At 38.3% G+C, this 19,344-nt stretch overlaps 1 protein-coding gene across 6 annotated transcripts in view; it reads left to right on the top strand.

Annotated features, from left to right (window-relative positions):
* Positions 1-19,344, top strand: part of FGF14 (fibroblast growth factor 14) — a 383,227-nt gene that overhangs the window by 154,370 nt on the left and 209,513 nt on the right. For 3 of the 6 annotated variants that reach the window (XM_039730471.1, XM_039730470.1, XM_039730473.1), the window contains exon 1: positions 10,621-10,873. The exons of the other annotated variants lie outside the window; for them this stretch is intronic. In XM_039730471.1, the coding sequence (XP_039586405.1) occupies positions 10,871-10,873 (3 nt within the window). In that variant the 5' untranslated portion in view covers positions 10,621-10,870. Of the gene's footprint in view, positions 1-10,620; positions 10,874-19,344 lie in introns of those variants that run through there. 6 annotated transcript variants of the gene reach the window in all.

Genomic DNA, 19,344 nt, shown 5'->3' on the forward strand with positions numbered 1-19,344 from the left:
ACCCTTCACCACCTCTGTTGTTTTTCTTTGGGTATGCAAATCTAATTATCACCTAACCGGCTTTGAAAAACTCAATTTGCACTTACTCTTTCCAAGTATTTTGACGGCTTTGCATGGGAAGGTTACTCACTACTGCTGGTAAATCCTGATTTCATCCCTGATTTCTCTTTGAACTGCTTACTGTATGCAAGAGGGGTTTTGCAATTTACTACTCATTGCTTTAAAGTAACTGTAAAATATGACAGAATTCAGAAATATCCTTTATAGAGGCCATCCAAAATATAAATTTCAGCATGGAATTCTGCCCAGTTTTATTTTTTTTTACAATGAACACTAATACAAATAACTTACTTTATTCTTTGCAATTCTGTCCTTTGTCATGTTGCTCTTGAGTACTTTGATCAACTGTTTGCCTTACAGACTTTGCCAAACTTCTTGCTACTGATGTGCTTGAAGAAAGATTTTATATTTTGCTAATTCCCTTTGACAGTTGCTCTTCAAACCCTATTTTGGGCCCTCTTGGTTATGTTTTCATAGTTAATCTGCCAGGGTTCATGATGACTTCATTTTTCTTAGGTTTGACACAGCTTTGTCAAATTAGAAACTTCTTGTTTCTAATTACCTCCCTAACTTGCTGTTCAGTCATCATGAGTTTTCTACCCTTTCTAAAAATACCTTCAAAAAAATCTGTGGTATGCATTCGTCAGTGTTGCTCCTTCAACTTTCTCCATACTGACTGTCAGGTTTTAATTCTTTTAGCTGCTCATTTTAAACAAGTTTCTCTGTCTTTGCATGGCTCTACCTCCTGAAATAGAGTGAAATTATGGTGTTTCCCTTTGTCTTTTGTTGCTCCTGTAAGAGCAGAATTTATCTTGATTCACATGTGCAGTTTTGAGCAAAGTTACTCATGTGGTAGTGGGGACAAGGTTAAGAGAAGTGTCCTGGCTTGTGGGCAGCCTTCACAGCTGCTTCAGGATGTACTCATCAATGGCCTTGTAAAAATGTGATCTCTGTGTGACATACCAATGTGAATCTTCATAAAGATAATTACTGTTCTCTCATTTGCTGGCCTTTCTGCCCCCAAGCTGCCATGGGATAGCAGTTAGTACTGCCACCCTATCTAGGTGGTCACTAAAGTCTTATGTACTTCCTATTAAGGCCTTGAATTTTGGTCTCTAAGGACATGAAACACTTGATCAGGTAGACAGTTTGTCAGTTTTGATTTTTATCAAATTGTTCTTCTCCAGTCCAGTGACTGTGGGGAGAATGAGTGTAGACATGAGACAGGAAGGCAGCAGCAACAGAGTTCAGGGAAAGGAGTTCTTGCTCCATGAACACACCCAGATTTTCTCTACAGTCAGAGAAGCAAAAGGACTCTTCTAAAGAACATTTAGTCCTCCATTCTTTAAAATAAGACTAGCCAATTTATTCTTAAAATTAGATTGGCTGCTTCTTAGTTGTTTTTCCAATGGCAAAATATACATTTAAGGTCTTGCTAATGAGGGATTTAAGTGCTTAAGGTATGTCTTCAGGGAATAGAGGTCTGTGCTGTAGGCTGAGTGGTTTGCTCTCCTTTCTCCTGCTGAAAGTGGTCCAATTAAATCTTGTAATTGTTGAAGACAGTGGTCCTTAGCTGGTAGGGCTCACAAAGGGAAGACAACAAATGGGATACATTGCTTCTTGTGCTTGGTCTAAGGACCTGTTTTTATATGAAGTAGTTAATGAGTAATTGAAATCCTTGGAATAGAGATTGCCTGCTAATAAATTAACTTTACTTCTTAGCTCTCTCAGTCTTACACCAGTACTGCTTAAGCTTGGAAGCACAGTTCCAGGCGCTCAAAGGATTTTGAAATCTAGATTTTGAGGGCTAAAGTTTTTACTGTTTTCAGGGATAATGGAACACTTATTTATGTAAAGAGAGAGAAATACATGAGGATGGGAAAAATAGAATGAAAGTTGTATTTTTATGCCTTATGCTTATAAAAGGACTTAATTCCCCTTAAGTAGCTCAGAAGACTTAGTAATTTAAGAAGTACATGCCAGTTATATGAATTCAGCAACAGAAATAACTGGGTTCGTGTAACATATAAAGCTTAAAAAGTGATTAATTGAAGACTCATTCTGTGAAACAGTGAGCTTTATGTGCCACTCTATTTGGGAAGGTGCAGGCACTGAACCATTTCTTGTTTGAAGGTAAGGAAAACCATGGCAGCCTATATCTGATGAACAGCCTATAAATACAAAAAAGATGCTGTGACTTAGCAAATTTTGAATCAACTTATGCATTAAAAGTTGAAAGTACATTTTTTATTTTTCTTAATGTTGCAAATAATACATGTCTTTGCAAGTTTTGGTCAATTTCAAATTTAGTAGACATTCCTCAGAGTACTAGTATTACTGCCTGAATTGTTTTATGTTAGGCTAGAAGTAGCTCCTTGTGGGCTTCCTAAGAACAGAGTGTGCTGTTTTGTTCTGGATATTTTTTATGACCATACTCAGAGGAAGGACTTAATGGGTGGCAATTCACAAATTTGAAGTCATTTTTCAGTGTACATGACTCTGTGGACATTTCAAAAGCAACATCATAGGGATTTAAATTGTTACCTTTAAAGATAGGAAAAGTAGAAAGTTTTATACTACTTTTACTTAGCAAAAATATTAAGCTTTCACTGGTGGGTGTGTTTCTGTTTAACAACCCAGTGAAGCTGCTCAAACTGACTTCCACTACAGCCAGAATTATTCTCATCTGCACTCTCATGTATCAAAGCATTTATATTCTTTTGTTCCATTTCATATCATGCAAATTTTAATTCCAAAGTGTCTGGGCAGCTTTCTGGAGTTCAGAAAGTATTGTGACTAGCATCCATCACATCTATTCTTGAATCTTCATTTCCCCTTATGGGCAAAATGAAAATAGTGGAGATGTTTTGAGTTTATAAATGAAGTCAAAGCTGAAAATAGCTTTTGCACAAAGAGATGCCCTTTTATTATTCAGGAAATGCATTCCAAACAGTTAGCCCTGGAGAAAATGATGCCTCTAGTGCAGATGAGCTTTTTCCTAACTGTAGAAAATTTCAGCATGTCAGAGTAGCACCGCTGTTGGCAACATTGCTAATGTTGGCCTTTCACTTATCCTTGCTTGAAACAATGATGTACTTGAAGACAATAACTGAGTCCTTGGGAAAGAATAAATACTGTACAGAGAGCTGGTTCAGGAAGCAGTGGGCAGTTTTGCTTCCCAAACAGTAGAAAATGATGTTTGAAAGAGGTGCTATAGCATTTTGAGCTTCCTAGTGTTTTCTAAGTGCTGAAGGCTATGAAACCAAATCTGCAGTGTTACCTCACTCAGCTCTGAATTCTTCATGAGATAAATATGGTCACTGCCCACTGGCGTGGAATGGAGGGCTTCATGTCACTGAAGGAGAGCAATGCAGCTGACAGGCTGATGTCACTACTGGCTGCCTCCAGCAAAAAGGATCATTTCAGCCTGACTTCTAGGTCTATCCTGATGGAACACCAGCTCTAAGGCCATGCTTTGGCTAAATAGAAATACTAACTAGCTAAGAAACAAGATCTAGCTGTTTCCTGGCTGGAGGAATTGCTTTTCTGGTATGAGTAACTCACAGCAGCCTGGCCATTAAAAGTAGCTTAAGGGTTAGTCTGTCACCTTCTGATATCCTCCACTTGATCTAAATAGACAAATAATTAGCATCCCTCCAAATATCCAAGAATTAGTCTCCAGCACAAATTTTTCTCCTAAGCTCTGTACGTGTTAGCCTTAACCCTGTGGGAGTTGCTTTTCTGTAACCATGTCTAGAATTTGGCCCTTAATAGTGACTGAATCTTCACTTTGTAATGTAGGTCAAGAGAAGAAATTAAATGATGACATTGTGCTTGCTTGCTGTGGCATCCCCCAGGAGTTGGTATGGTCCCTACTGATTGCCTTGAATCATTAATCAAAGGGAAACTGCATTGCACAGCCTACAATATATTCTCAGCAGGCACATGCATTGATGATGCTGCACCATGAAAAAGACTTAATTGCATTGACAGTACATTTTTTTCACAGTTTAGAGTGTTTATCAAAATTGTGCTTGTAGCATCTAAAAATAGTGTAATTAATGCAGCTTTTGGCCTCATCACACACTGTTTTCTTTTTAGTTTCTTCTGTTAAAGAAGACAGATGTTTGCTAGGAAAACAAATTCATCTCTTTTCCTTCCCTCTCTCGCCTCCTGTTTTGTATCTGAGTGCATCAGTAGGAGGCTCACAGTTTGTTGTAAATGTTCATTCACAGTTTCTGCAGATTCCTACATTCATATTCAGAAAGGCAGAATATTTCAAAATGTCCTTCATATCAAGTTACTGCTACTTCACATCAGACATGAGGAATACAAAATATGGGCATTGTTTCCAGAGGCAAAACAATGCAAACAAAAAAAAAGCAAAATACCCAAAAACAAAAAACAAGAAAACAAAAGGAAACAACAACAACAACAACAAAAAATCCCCAAAACCAAACCAAGCCAAACAACAAGGTACAAAACCTGCTGTCCTTAAGGAGAATGTGACAATTTGGATCAGCCATGTATTCATTGTTAAAGTGTTTCCTTTCATTGCTGATGTAAGGGTGGCTTGTGGGTATTAACTTGTAGAGTATATTACTGAACAAGGAGAGCAGACCTTTGATAAGATAAAGCATCTGCAAGAGAAGGGAAGGGAGATGGTGGTGAGGTGGCTTGTGACACCACTAGGTTCCTTGGCTCCTGGGTGGACCAGGTCAGTGTTTTCCTTTCTCCTCTTAAATATTCAGGCTGTGAGAGCAGGAAAGGACACAAAAACATGGCACATGGTTTGGGTCAACACCATAAGCTGTTGCACCAGTGCTGGGCAACCTGTGTGCATGTGGGGACCTGCAACCCCACAAGAAACCCAACCTGCTTAGTGGCAAGCTGACTGGGAGTAAGGGAGCAGCATCTGCCCTCCTGTGCAGAGAGTAGCAACAGCAAAGAGAATTTTTACTGGAAAGAGATCTGGGTTAAAGAAGACACTGAGAAAAAATATCGGTTTGAGCATTAAGAAAAAAAAGACTTAACATCTCTTTTGCCCACACCTCTACAGAAAACTCATATTATCATGATTCATTTTTGTCATCCATCTGCTACCATTAACTATTGTAAAGTGCTCTGTTGCCTCAAACATCCTCATCAGGTTTTAAAATGTTTCAGTTCTATATATTGCCTTGTAAATCTTGTGTTACAGTGAAGAAGACAGTGTTTGTGGCAGAGCTTTGCAAGGCTGCAATTTCACTGAAATGACTATTATTACCTTATAGACTGCAATGGTAAAGCTCACGTGGTGCAGTATATGAAATCCTAAGGTTAAATAATGGATTTTGTCATGACATTACACTGGACTTTATACTTCTGCTGCTGATGTAGGACTTGAACCTTAGTAAAAAAGGAGGCTGTTGAACATATTTATCATTGTCTGGCATAAAAGCCTGCACTGTGTACACACACAATGTGAAGGTTCAAGATCAGAGACTAAGTGGAAGTATCTTGAATTTATCAAATGTGTTCTACTCTGTGAATAAAGATATCAGGAGTCAAGCTGCCCTTACACTGCTAGTTGGTGATACATTTGAGAATGGGATTCACAGCTGATAGCAGGACCAGAAATGGTCCTGTGGTGAAGGCTGCACTTAAGCCTATAAGCACCACAAAGTGAATTAATCAGTAGAACATACGAAACAATTGAAAATAATTAAATATAATTAAAGAAAGAAATTCATAATAGTTAACAGAGAAAATTAATGAAAATTAAATGCATTTTCACTAATTAAGATTTTACATCACAAAGTGAATTAATCAGGAGAACATATGAAACAATAGAAAATAATTAAATATAATTAAATTAAAAAATCATAATAGTTAACAGAGAAAATTAATGAAAATTAAATGCATTTTCACTAATTAAGATTTTAATGAAAGTTCATTTAAACCATTTTTTCTCCTTCAGTACATTAAAGCAGTATTTTGTATGGGATGGAAGAGTTTGAAAATTTATGGATGGTAGTCTTCAAGGTTATTTATTGAGCAGACAGATTGTCTAGGCTCCTGTTTGCTATACTTGCTATAATCTTCCATAGTTTAATGTATTTGGAAAAGATCAGGCTGCTTTCTTTTCCAGTACAAACTATGCTCTTGGAAGTGCTGTTTTACAGATTATATTAAACTTAATGCATTTAAAAATTGAGTTTTAAAACAACTGAAGAAACAAGGTGTCCCTAGAATAGAAGATGCAGATTTTGCTGGCAATTATTTTCATTTCATTCATCACCAAGACAGCATTAAAGTGCAGTCGCTATGCCATTGCTATTCCAGTTACATGAGGAGTGAAGAAACACACACCCAACATTCTGTACCTGATCACAGATCAACTGTTGAAATTACCAGTGGCCTTTACATTGTAAGATCATTTTTTCTTGTTCAATGTGGAGAATTTAATAGGTCCATCTTATTAATTTTCCTCTGTCTATGGTTTGGAAAACCACAGAAAAAAATATTTTGCAACTGAAAAGTATTTACAGCTTTCACAAAGCATGGTACTGTAAAGTGTTGGATGAATAGGAAAGAATCCTCCCATCGAGCTGCTGTCAAAGAGCCTTTCAAAGAGGCTGCTGTCATTAAGGATGATAATACTGACATTTGAAAGCCCTCTTACCTGCTGATGCAGGGAAGTGCAGAGATTGACTTCTCTCTTCCCCAGCCATGCCCAGCTGCCTTAATTTCTTAGCAGAGACACCCTTGTCTTTCAGCTTAGCAGAGAAAGAAAAATGGCATAAAGGGAAAAACCTTGTTCACTAAAGTTTACCCTAAATACTTATGTGGATTTTTGAATAAGTAGCAGCTTTTTAGCTAGTTGTCTGTCATCCTGCTGTTTCACTGTGTCCCCCAGAGAGGGGCACTGAAGCGAGCCCAGGGCACCACGAGTGCCTTCAGGAAGCTTCCCACAGCCTGTGAGGACCTGGGCTCAGGACCTTGTGCTGAGGGCAAAGACTCTGCTTGCAGCCCAGTGTTCGGCTACCTGCAAGTGCCCTGAGCCCCAGCATGAACACTCGTGTCTCTCCTCTTTTCCCCAGCCCACACAGGGTAAATGTCTTCCATGGCAGAGCCGCGGGGATATTATGATGCCATCTCACTGCAGCCCTGTATTCCTGGCTCTATATCACTCTCTTAAAGAAGTGTGTCAAAGTCATCAGGAAAAGAGCAGTAAATAATGGGTGAGGTCAGCCCAAAAGAGAAGCTGCAGTTGCCAGCTGGTTGGTTACTGTTTGTTCAACACAGGATCACCTTCACACAGGCAGGCTCTTTTCACAGCTGTCCTTGTACCTTCTGTGGTCCAGCAATTTACAGAGCCTTTGAGAAAGATTATCAATTTTAATGAAAATACAGGAGTAAACCAGCAATTTAAGTTCAACTGTCACTCTAATATTACTACTATCTTTCTTCTTTTAAGCTGGCTTTTGTTCTGTGCTATTTTAAAAACTCTTAGTAACTTCAAATGTTAAATTACAGGTGCTGATTTTTTAAGCTGTTCAGTTACACTAACATTGCAATTCCTAAAATATTCCAGTCTAATTTTACCATTGAGATGAAGTTTGGGTTGTAACTCCACAAGAATCAGTCCTGGAAAAGAGGAAACCAGGTAGCTTGCAAGCAGTTCCTATCAAGCAGACATTCAGATAACTGCAGTGTCAATTGCTTTACAAAAAGCCAAATTGTTATTTTCAATAACTAACTCCTGTACACTATGTTCGCTGGTTGCAAAATCGAGTAATAAAAAGTCATCCAAGGCTGATGATTTTTATACTGAAAAAAGATATGGAAAGACTGATTTCTTTTTCATGGTGTATGTACTTTGAGGAAATTACTTTTAAAGAATTTACTGTATAAAATTTTCTTCCTGCTCTTAAACACAGAAGAGTAATTTTGAGAGATATTTCAGATATTGAAATCGGTAGATTTCTAATGATGTTAAGGGTTTTTATTCCTCCTATAAATTATACACTAAACTACTTTAGCAGTTGCAGGAGTTATGGGCAGTGTAGAATGTTCTTTATTTCCTTACTACCCTAACACATAATTTTGTGTGTATGAATGATACGTGAACATTCTTATTTCTAAGAAATGTAAAATTTTTTAACAAAACAAATGGACATTTACTACCGCATCTATAGTATTTTGCTTTTCCTTCACTCATGTATTAATTTTTCACTCATTCAGGTGGTGTGAATGTCTTGGCATACTGGAATATTCTTGTAAAACTCAAGGAATTTACATGAAGTCATATTGTTTCCCTTGACATATAGAAACAAACTTATACCAGCCCTACTTTCTATGGAAAAGGAAAAAAAACAAACCCACCCCCGATAACAGACCAATCAAGAAAATATTGATTTATACATCCATGACTGAAAGCTGCTTTTGTCCTTGTAATTCCATGGCCATGGGTTTTGGCAGTCTAAGAGCACAAGGTGCTGTTGTGGAGTGGCAGTGTTTACGGTCCTGAAAACCAGACTCCAGATCCTTTCATCACTCTTTGATACACTGGTTAATTACATAAGCTGGGTCATTGAACTAGTACTCCATAACCACTGGGCTAATAATAGTGGGTCACAACCCTTTCTTAGCCTCACTTGGACATTGATGTGATTTCTGTGGTTTTGGACCAGAACCTTAATGTATTAATCCTTCCACAGAAACTTATCTTGAGCATATGTGTGCCAACTTCTCTTGCCACTCATCCCTGGGGTGTTTCAGCTGGTGCTTTCACTGCCACTCACCACTGTGTAACCAAGATTGCTGCAGGGCTTTCTGTTGCTGCATTACCCCCGCACAAACAATTATTACTGAGATGCAGACTAAGATAATTTTCTCAGCCAGAGATCATTACTTAAACTGTCAGTTTTCTTCTGTCTTGCTGCACACAATACCATCACCCCTACCCAAAGACTTGTCAAGCTGTGTTGTGTCAGGCACCCAGTGTGTTTCAAGACATCAGTAACAGCAGCAAACTCTCTCAACAAGCTAGAACCACTTCTTACATCTACAGTAGGATTGGTGCTATAAGTATCTCCTAGCTAATTATACCTGAATCTGCTGTCTCCCAAAGGGTTGAGCAAGTGATTTTGTCCAGTCTTAAAGTCTAAATATTCATCAGATAGTGGAGCTGTAAGTGTTGCTTTCGTGTTGCTGGAGATCACCTGCTCTTGGTTTCAATGCTTGACTCTTGAGATCTCTTTGATTTTACTTTTGTACATGTTTGCCTTCTCCTTTTTATTGGTTCCTTGGGGTCTGTTCCCTTCTGGAGAGTATTCCCAGCTCTGCCAACCTGCCCTTCTGAATCCAGACTGTGTTAGCAGGGTTCAAAGGACCCATAACCACATGCAAGAGAAGAGTGAATCCTCCAGCGCTGCTTTTTTCAATGTTAGCTCACCCTAACTGGACTGAATCTCCCTCTGGCACCCATCTAATGATCATAGACAATAGTTGCATTTAACATGTGACTGTGGACCCATATGGCTTTTGTTCTTTCAAAAAAAGCCCTGCAGGTACCATTTCCAGCTGCTTTAACACATCTCATCTCTGGATGTATGCACAGTTAATTCGCCGTGGCTGGTATTTCGTGTGGGTTGCACATGAACCATTTTGTGGCTGCACAGGCTGTTTCAGGCAGGTGATTTTGATCTGCATTGGTCAGCTGGGGGTGATTTTTTTCCACAAGGAGTACCAGGTGGACAGGGATCATTCCAAACCCCTCTGTGCCATGCATCAAGACCCTACTAGCTGTCCTCTGATTTGTACTGCTCTACACATTTTACCTGTCATTTCTGTGTAAGCTTCTAAGTGTTATCTACCTGTGAGAGTTGTGATCCTCACCTTCTCCTCTCCACTCTGTTTTATCCAGCACCACTTGTAACAGTTACCTTAGCCAACTCAGTTTTCTCTTTTCCTCTCACATTGTGTGATACCTGAAACGTCTTTCTTTGGTCTTTCCTCCCACCCTCACCATCCTCTCCTAGCAGGAGCAGGTTTTAGCCCTTCTGCAGCAAAGGTACACCCCCCCAGCCTTGTATTCCCCAGTGTGATCCCTACAGCATTTTTTTTCCTGCCCTAATGCCCTGCTCTTATCTTCACATTGCTCTCACTAGCTGCCCAGCATTCCTCTAGCCCAGGCCACACTCCCTGTTAACTCCTCCCTTCCCATAAACAATCCACTCCTCCCAAGACTCTCAGCAACTTATACAACTTTACTTAAAAGACTCTTAAAAGCCTCACATGTCTAGGCATGATGATACAAATGTACTGCCTGTTCATATAGCACAGAAGCCATGGTAGTCTCTCTCCTTCAAAGGCCATGGCTGTACCCACTGCTGGGTTTGAAAAGTCCTTCACAGTCCTGCTTTGGCATACATGGCATGGGTTATGACCTTTTTACCAACTTGGTATTTGAGTGTTCTTGTTCACTGTGTGTGACAGTGATACAATTTCTATTTCTGCTCCGCTCAGGCTCCCACATTCTTGCTCTTATAGCGGTGGTTGTTGAGTTCTCCACATTCTCTACCAACCTGTTACGTGAAAAAAGAGACCTGTTGGTGTTTGCAGGACTCATCTAGTGCAGAGTGGATGAAAAAGAACAGGACTGATTTTTTACTTCTTTTACTGAACATAATTGAAAGAAACAGATAATTGCTAGCATTTGTGTTGTACTAGGCGTTTTTGGGCTTTACATTCATGTGTTTCAATATGCACAAAGCCTCAGGGAGGAGACGATTAAAGAAGAAACAAATTGCAACTGAAATCTCACATGGTAGGTGAAATCTTCTGTACGGTGCTCATTGTGGTGTCTATTTTACCAATTTTACCTTCATATTGCTCTTTATATAATTCTGTTTCACAGGAAAACACTCTTTATGTGGTCTAATCAAGTTGGTCTTTTAGCACAATTCACTTCTCATATATATGTGTACACAGCTATATTATGTATTGGTGAAATGTTGTTTTGTAAGGTGGCCTTAGTTTTGTAGGAACTTTCCAACCTACTCATATCTCAAATAATTTAGTTCCACTAATCCTTTAAGACCCCAAGAGTCCATAGCACTGCATTCTGCAGTGGAAATAGTCGTGGTCAGCAGCAGTAACCAGGATTTCCTGTGCTGGACACTGTCCACTTGCAGTAAAAATTAAGTGGAACTCAAGTCATTTGTAGGCTCTTTTAGCTGCTCCATGAGAACTGTGATTGCATTCCTCATTTAAAGCTTTTGAATATTAACATATCTGTCAAGACATTAAAACTATTATGAAGTTTCATTAATTCTTTCTTTAGCAGGGAGGAGCTTGGGATGGAAACTACAAGTAAAATGGCTCTGAAGTAAGAAGAAAAAAGTTGGGTTTACTTTAAGTTCTGTTGTGAGGCTTTACTTTAGTGAACTTGGAGGGGGCCTGTCTATTGATTGTTAGTCCTATAACCAGCTCTACAGGGTGCCTGCTTATAAGCATCGCTACACAAAAGTAAATGTCATCATGTTTTTTATCCTGTCTGTGTGCAGTTCCCCATTCAGTTTTATCAAGATTGAGCAAACCTATGGAATTAGTGAATTTCCCATGTATGGAAGCAGTTTCAGTTTTTCTATTGTTTGTCATCACGTTAATCTTTGGCTTACTCTTAGCAAATATCCTCTGTAATGTTCTGGTTTTCAGCTGTTCCTAATAGACCTAAAATTGTTAAGACAGTGTTTTGTGTTCTCTTGCTGCCAGTTTTGACAAGGCATATACGCTGAATTTGCTTTGTATTTTACGCATGCTTTGGTCAGACAAACTGATTTTATCTCTCTTCTTTTTTTCCTATATATATATTTTTTTCTTTTTTTTTAAATTTATGAATGTGCAATTCTGGAAGCCTGAGGCTTTTCCATACCCTTTTCTCACTTTCAACTGAAGTATTAGGCATAACTCACCAGAGATTATTCCTTGCTGGTTTGCTCTGTAGGACACCCAGGAATCTCGTGTTTGTGGGTGGAAGAAACTGCGATGCGTGTCTCAGTTTACCAGAGCTTTCTGATTTATGGTGGTTAAGGTTCACCAGGTAACACAATTTGATTTGGGAATTCCAAAGTAATAGGTAAATTGCTACAAATCAGATGACTTGGTCATCTTAACCAGCCACAGATTTAAAATAAAAAATATATTAGAAAATGGAAGATATTGTTAATTAAAATGATAATTAAAAATTTGCACATATTAGCATGGAAATTAGTATGGTTTACTCCTTAACTGTTTAATACTGGCTATATGTGAAGTGGACATTTAAAGTTCTTAGGTCAGGAATGATGTAGTACTGCCAATGGAGAAGCTATTAACCTAGAATCTCCTCCTTTCTTTGGGGAGAAAAGAGAAAGGCTAGAGACAGGGAAGATTAACATAGCTCATTTCTTTTGAATTCCCTGTGCTTCTTGCATTTATATCTCTGCTGCTCAAGACAGAATGCTTTTTCCTTCTGAGGTTTCCTTATGGAGGTTAATATTATGAAGTTAAAACGAGCCTTACAAATGGGCACAAAGATGTCACAAGAGCTAGGAGAGTTTTTATTACTTTTTTATTTTTTTCTGTCTTTTTGTGGGAAGAGATTCACGTGTGGGTTGCATGGTTTGCATTCATGACTTTTATTTGAAGGTGGCTTTGAATTTTGGGGGGGATTTATCATATGCATAGTCACATATGTCTAGCAACACGTCTGAAATCTGTTTCATTCTGTCTCCAACCCATGCATTTTAAACATGATCCACAAATGAGTATTGACACTGAGAAGTCAAACCTAGATTCCTTTGAACCCTGTAGTCCTGTGTAATTTTGGATAACATTCTGAAAACAAAGGTATCCTTTCATTATGCTTCTGCCTAAAAAACTAATGATTCAAAGGGTGCCAGCAGGGACTTTTTCCTGAAAACTGAACCTTGCTATTACAATTTTCCAGATTATTCCTACAAACAAACAAACAAATGAAAAAAAGAGTTGTAAAAAAGGCAGATTACTGGCAGTCATTATCAGAAGTGTGTGAATTTTAGATAGCATTTGCATAATCTTTCCTTATGGAAAACAAGGGTATATGTTTCCAGGTTGTGGTAGCCAATGATTCTCAAAAAAAATTGTTTTATTTTACTGTTAGAATATTCTCTTACAGCAAGAATATATGCTACCACTTTATAAAATATTCTGCTGTACATGCATTAAATGTACTTCTCTTCATTGAGTATGCTGCCATTATTGGCGTAATAGAAGCACTATAATTTGAACTCTTCAAACAGCTCATTTGATTTTATTTCTTTTTAATAACGTTAAACTTCACACTTTCTCTTTTGATTTTGCTTGGTTTCATTTTTTAGTTAGTTTGCTTCTTCTGTTGCATTGGTGAACAGCCTCAGTATTTCCTCACATCGACTGCAAAGGTTATTGGTCCATCAGGGCTTTTATGTGATACCCACAAATTCCTAGGGGTTCACCTTAAAAACAAAAGAGAACTTCAAAGAACTACTTGAGTGTACTTAATTGGAGATGTAAGAATAAATTCTGATTACAGATAGAAACTCTGACAGGGTTTGTTTGCCCTTGGTATTTTCTCATACCATGCACACTCATCCCATACTGCAATAAATATTTAATTTTATTTAATTCCATTTCAAGGGATCCAGCTATTGCCCTCATTCTACAGTTTCTTTAGATAATTATGTATAATATCTGAGTAAGCAGAAGCCCAGGACAAGAAACTAAAAAAAACCAAAAAAAGCAACTTAGTATTTTCAGGAAGGAATGTTTGATTCCACAGTGGTTAAGGCTTAACATCAGAAAACCCCAAAATACCTAAAGCCTTGCAGACTATGTTCACAATGTGTACAGCTCTTAACCAACAGTTTAGCTGTGGTTTTATTTTTTTAGGCTGGACAGGTGGATGGTGCCCCAACCAGACACCTGGAAAGGTCACCTGCTTCAAGTAGCACACTTAATTAATCCAAACTGTAGAATTAATTTCTCTGAACCCCACCCACAGTATTTCCCTTTTATTAAAGTTTGCCTTATTTAGTTAGCCTGGCTCTCTCCTCTCATCTTTTTTCTCCATTCTAGGGTCTCTTATTTCATATTCACATTTATACCATTTTGTTAACACCAATAAATTTAGCGGTATGGGTGATAATATTAAACCCCCTTTTTTTAAGTATCACTCCTGTTCTCCATTATCAGAAGTCCTCTTCCTTTGAATGTGAGGTCATTATAGCTCTGCATCTCTCTAGCATATTTTTTCCTTTGGCTTTGATTTCAACCTTCCTATATATTATATTTTTTCTTTGTGCTCTGATATTTACCTTTACTTGCTTTCACCAGAATGCTTTAGAAATAAGAATTTTTACTGTTAGTGGCTAGAAATAAACTGTTACATATTCCTCTCTCGTACATACTATTTGTAGTAAACTAAATTAAGAAAAAAAGAAAAAAAAACACCACTACCCCAACAACAACAACAACAAGAACAACAAAAACTACCAAAAATCAAACAAAACAAAAAAAATACCCAAAAAACCCACAAAAAACACCTATGGGAACAAGAATACAAATCTTAGTGTTTCCCAGGTGCCTTCTGAAATGCTGTTGACAGTGACGACAGCAGCTTCCTGGGTGAGCAACAACCTGATCCTGTGTTTGTGCTTGAGCCTTCCCAGCAAGCCTGAGCCTGTGGCAGCTTACAACCTGCGTGGTATATTGGATTGGGTTGTGGGTCTATTTATAATTTTAATATATAATGCAGTTCTGCCTCATGGAGGCTGAAGTAGAGTCCACCTCTCTGTCTGAGCAGTTAGGTTCTCAGAATATATGCATGTAGTTACTTTGCAAGGAAATGCTTTATCTCCTCAAATCTCTACTACATGTCACTACTTTGGTAACAAAAGTGACTTTTTTCCACTTTTATTTGCGTCGCAGTAAGCATTTTGCTCCTCTTTGTTAATGTATGATCACTGTGAGGATATCTCTTTGCAGTTATTTTTGAAGATATCTCAGATTTCCTCCTGGTTTCTGATAGGGAGAAATATATAATGGGAGTTTGTAGAAAATTTGATTCATTGCTGTGTTACTCTCCCTAAAGCCGCTCTAACTCTGTCCAGCAAAATGGAATTGGACTGATTCCTGGGAAAATTGCTGGTATAAGAGTCATGTGAAACAAGGGTAGTGCAGTAATACATCAGACCTGTTTTCTTTTTAGTTGTTTTCCTGCATGGATGTTGATGCTGCTCCTAGTGGTGCACTTAGTAACTCCTGCCATTCTGAATGCCGTCTTCATAGATTTCCTGGGTGCCTGCAATGAACTTTTGAGCAGCCATCTAGTGAAATGCCTTGTGGTTTGTTATTTGCATGGCATTTAACTATGCCTTCGTAAGCTTCAGTAATACAATGGAGACCAACACCTTCTGGTGAGCAGCACACTGAAACCAAGTTGTTTAGCATGCTGTATCCAACTGTTAAAGAAAAGGAGTCAATATCTAACTGTAGGGGACTTCCACTACAAAATAAGAAAGTTAATTCTTACTTTTGCCTTGTGTGATTTCTAGCTTTCTGGGTTTTTTTGTTTTTTTGGTTTTTTGTTTTTTTGTTTTTTTTTTTGTTTTGTTTTTTTTTTTTCTTGTTTATTTTCAAAAAGCATAGTCAATCTCAACAGTTGCTATGAGCAGTACCATCAACTTTGAACTTTTTAACTTAATTCTCTTGCCATTTCTGGTTTAGATAGTTTGTCTTTGTAGACATTCTATTTTGTGAGGACTTTACTACTTCAAATTACAGGAATAGAAGTGCTGGGAATGGAGTCATATTGACAAGTTCCCCAACATAACATACAAAGGATTAAGGCAAAGCTGTTAATTTTCTCTGCTTCCATTGATGCAATTTGGAATCATCATGATGCTGGCATTTAACAACATTGTTCTGTAGCTATTTATAAATGAGATCTCATTTAAATTTAGAACACAAAACCTTCCTGGGTGGAAAACTGCCATCTTGTGTATCCATACACAGTGCAGTGCAAGGGATCCAATCTGATTGCTGTCAATATTGCTGCTGCCATACAGACAGCAGCAATGGAACAGCAGGAGCAGTCTCTAGGGCTCAGTTCTCTACACTTGTCACTTCTGAACCTATGCCCTCAGCAGCACATGGAGTTTTACAGAGACTATGTGTTTAAATGTTTTAGTGTTCATCAGGAGTTATGGGGCATCTGCTGTTTGTACTGAGGTACATCAGAGCTCCCAGGGGTCCTTCCCAGCTACACCCAGGCAGCACCTTGGGGTGCATGGAGGGTGCCCATCTTTTTCTTTCCTCTTCTCTTCTCCTGCCAGCCCTCTTGTTCTGCCCCTGGAAAGCCAGCAGTGCCAAGGAGAGGTGGGCACGTGAGGAGCACTGCGTCTTTTCTGAGCCAGCACTGCAGTTTTGATGTAACTTAGGGAATCTTAGTGTAACTTTTGGTGTAACTTAGGGAATCTTTGCCTGGCTGCCTAAAAAGTAAGAGCTGCTGCTTTGGTGCAAAGTCACAGAGAGGAGATACTGTTATTAAGTAGGACTATTTGTAGCCCAAATAGTCAGTTCCTCTCAATCGGTGGAAAGTCTTACTAAAGTATGTAAGACTTGAAGTCCTGAATTCAGCTCTGCTTTTGCTATTCCAAATTCTTGTCATTTGCTAAAAGTAGTGATCTTAATGCATGTAGAGCAGACAATCGTTGCACTTACCGTGACTTTTCAAGGATATAGTAAAAAGCATCCAACAAATTCCTGTTTGTCCTAGTACTTGCCACTTTTATCTAAGTTGAGATAAGGAAGAGTACATTTATGAAGACTTATGACAGATCTTTGTCTAATCTGTAATTTTGGAATGCTAGAGGCACTTATCACTGTCAGTTTCAAAGCACCTCACATTTGCAAACAGTGTTTCATAAAAATTGCTTGAAATGGTGATTTGCCCCAAATAAAAAATAAAGGAATCAGAAAAATCAAGTTATCCAGGCATTTTGAGCCACATTTATTCCATGTGGGAGAGATGTCTTGTCCCAAGTCTAAACTTAAGTATCAGGTATGAAGTAATTGATATTCAACAGTGGTTGCATGAAAAGAGTACAGTTACATGAATCACAATAATTTGACCACCTTGGATTAACAAATTACTGCCTGCCAACGAAGCAGCACTAATGTGCCATGTAAAAGTCACGAAGATGATTTTTTTACAGCCAGTGTAAGTTTATTATAATTATTCTTGGAAAATGCAATAAAAAACCTACATTAATATTCAACTTTTGTTGACATTATATCTACTGGAACTTTAAAGACATCACAAATTGCCTTGTGTAAATCCATAATATCAGTCTGTCCTTTTTCTTTAAATAAATTCTAGCTGTATATGAGAGTTCAAATGGCAGAATCTGCTCTTTGCATTATTGCAAAATGGGTTTTCTACCTTTTGACTGTGGCAGTTGTAGAGATATTGCATTTGTAAAATGATAAGAATGAAAAGAACAAAAAAAACCCCTCATTTTCATACTTGGAAGCAGTTTTCAGGAGACAGGGATGTGCTCTAACTCTACCACTAGTATGCATTTTTTGTTTGTTCAGTATTGGAAAGGAATATAACTACCGGTATTTCTGAAAATTATACACTTGCACTGCTGTAATTGACTTTGCTGTGGATGCTTGCAGTGGACATGGTGGATATTCCTACTTTTCAGGTTTTTATGTGCATTTGAAACACTTGAAAGCTAGTACGGCAGAACCTAAGTTCAAAGTCAAGAATTCAATACCTATCTGAACAAACAGAACAGCTGGTGAAATCTTGGACTACGGGGATCAGTTCTAAAATTTCTATTAATTCAAACCTCAAACTTCAGAAACTGTGTACAGAGGATAGGTGTAACTTCTACTTTACTAAATATATTCCAAGTTATCTACTTCACTGGCTGGTCATTTATATAACTGCTAGTTCATTAATCAGCAAGTGATGATAAACTGTGAAGACTTTGAAAGACTTGAAAACTTCTTTCTAACTCTGGAACACCACAAATATTTCCTTAGTTTAAGCCTCTCTCTTTAGAGTGTCACACCACAAATTCTTGTCTGTGCCAGAAGTGCAGGCTTTTGGACTGTTGAAATATGCCTCTGGCACTGATGGCTGCAGAAGATGTTCAGATACTGTTTGTTTTGAACCATTTTTCTTTTTGAAGGGGACTTTCTCTGGTTTAAGTGACATGCCATAAAGGTCTAAGGGCTTAGCTTCAGGATCTGTCTACACCCAGCTAGTTTTATGATGCATTCATAGTTCATTATGAAGTCCCTCTTTTCAAGAACAGATGTGGAGATGAAGGCAGATGGTGAGATGTGATGTTCAGCACAGCTTGAGTCACAGTGCAGCAGTGTCTCCTTGCACTTTTGTCTGCTAAGATTTCAATAACTGGAAACAGGACTTTATCATTCCAAAATGTGGCGAACCTTCTTCCTGAAAATCTGCTGACAAGTCATGAAAAGGTTGTCCCACCCTTTGTCATGGGTAGGAGTGGGAGCTTCAGACAAAGTTAGTTAGAGAAGCCCTGTTGTTGAACCATGAGGTGCAGAAAGGAGCCCTTTGCATTCTTCACTCATTCTGAGACAGGAGCCTGGGTTAAATCAGCCACAAACTGTCAGTTGTTTAAGGAACCTTGCCGTGCAGGATTAAAGGTGGTAAATCAGATATATTTATATAAAATGAATTTTTATCATGACAAATGATCAGACAAAAGATCTCCATCAGAATTATTTACCTCTCAGTATAAAAGCTGAAACTAATAGTAGTATATAGGAGGATATTGTAGTATAGGGCACTAGGGCACTATATCAAAGCAATTTTATCAAAGCAGTTATACTAAAGCTAGCAAAAAGAAACCATTATATTAAGTAGAGATTGATGTAATTCATCCAGTCAGATGAAGTCTGAGATGACTGGAAAAAGTGAAAATTTATACCTATCTTAAAAAAGGGTAGAAAGGAGGACCCAGGGAACTATCAACCTGTCAGCCTGGAAAGATCTTGGAACAGATCCCTCCTAGATGCTGTGCTAAGGCACATGGAGAACAGGGAGGTGACTGGAGACAGCCAGCACAGCTTCACAAGGGCAAGTCCTACCTGACCAACCTAGTGGCCTTCTATGATGGAGTGACTACATCAGTGGACAAAGGAAGAGCTACAGATTTATTTATTCATTTTACTGAACTTCTGTAAAGCCTT

The sequence above is a fragment of the Passer montanus genome, unplaced genomic scaffold (genome assembly GCF_014805655.1).
Source record: "Passer montanus isolate IOZ18808 unplaced genomic scaffold, ASM1480565v1 scaffold72, whole genome shotgun sequence".
Lineage (NCBI taxonomy): Eukaryota > Metazoa > Chordata > Aves > Passeriformes > Passeridae > Passer > Passer montanus.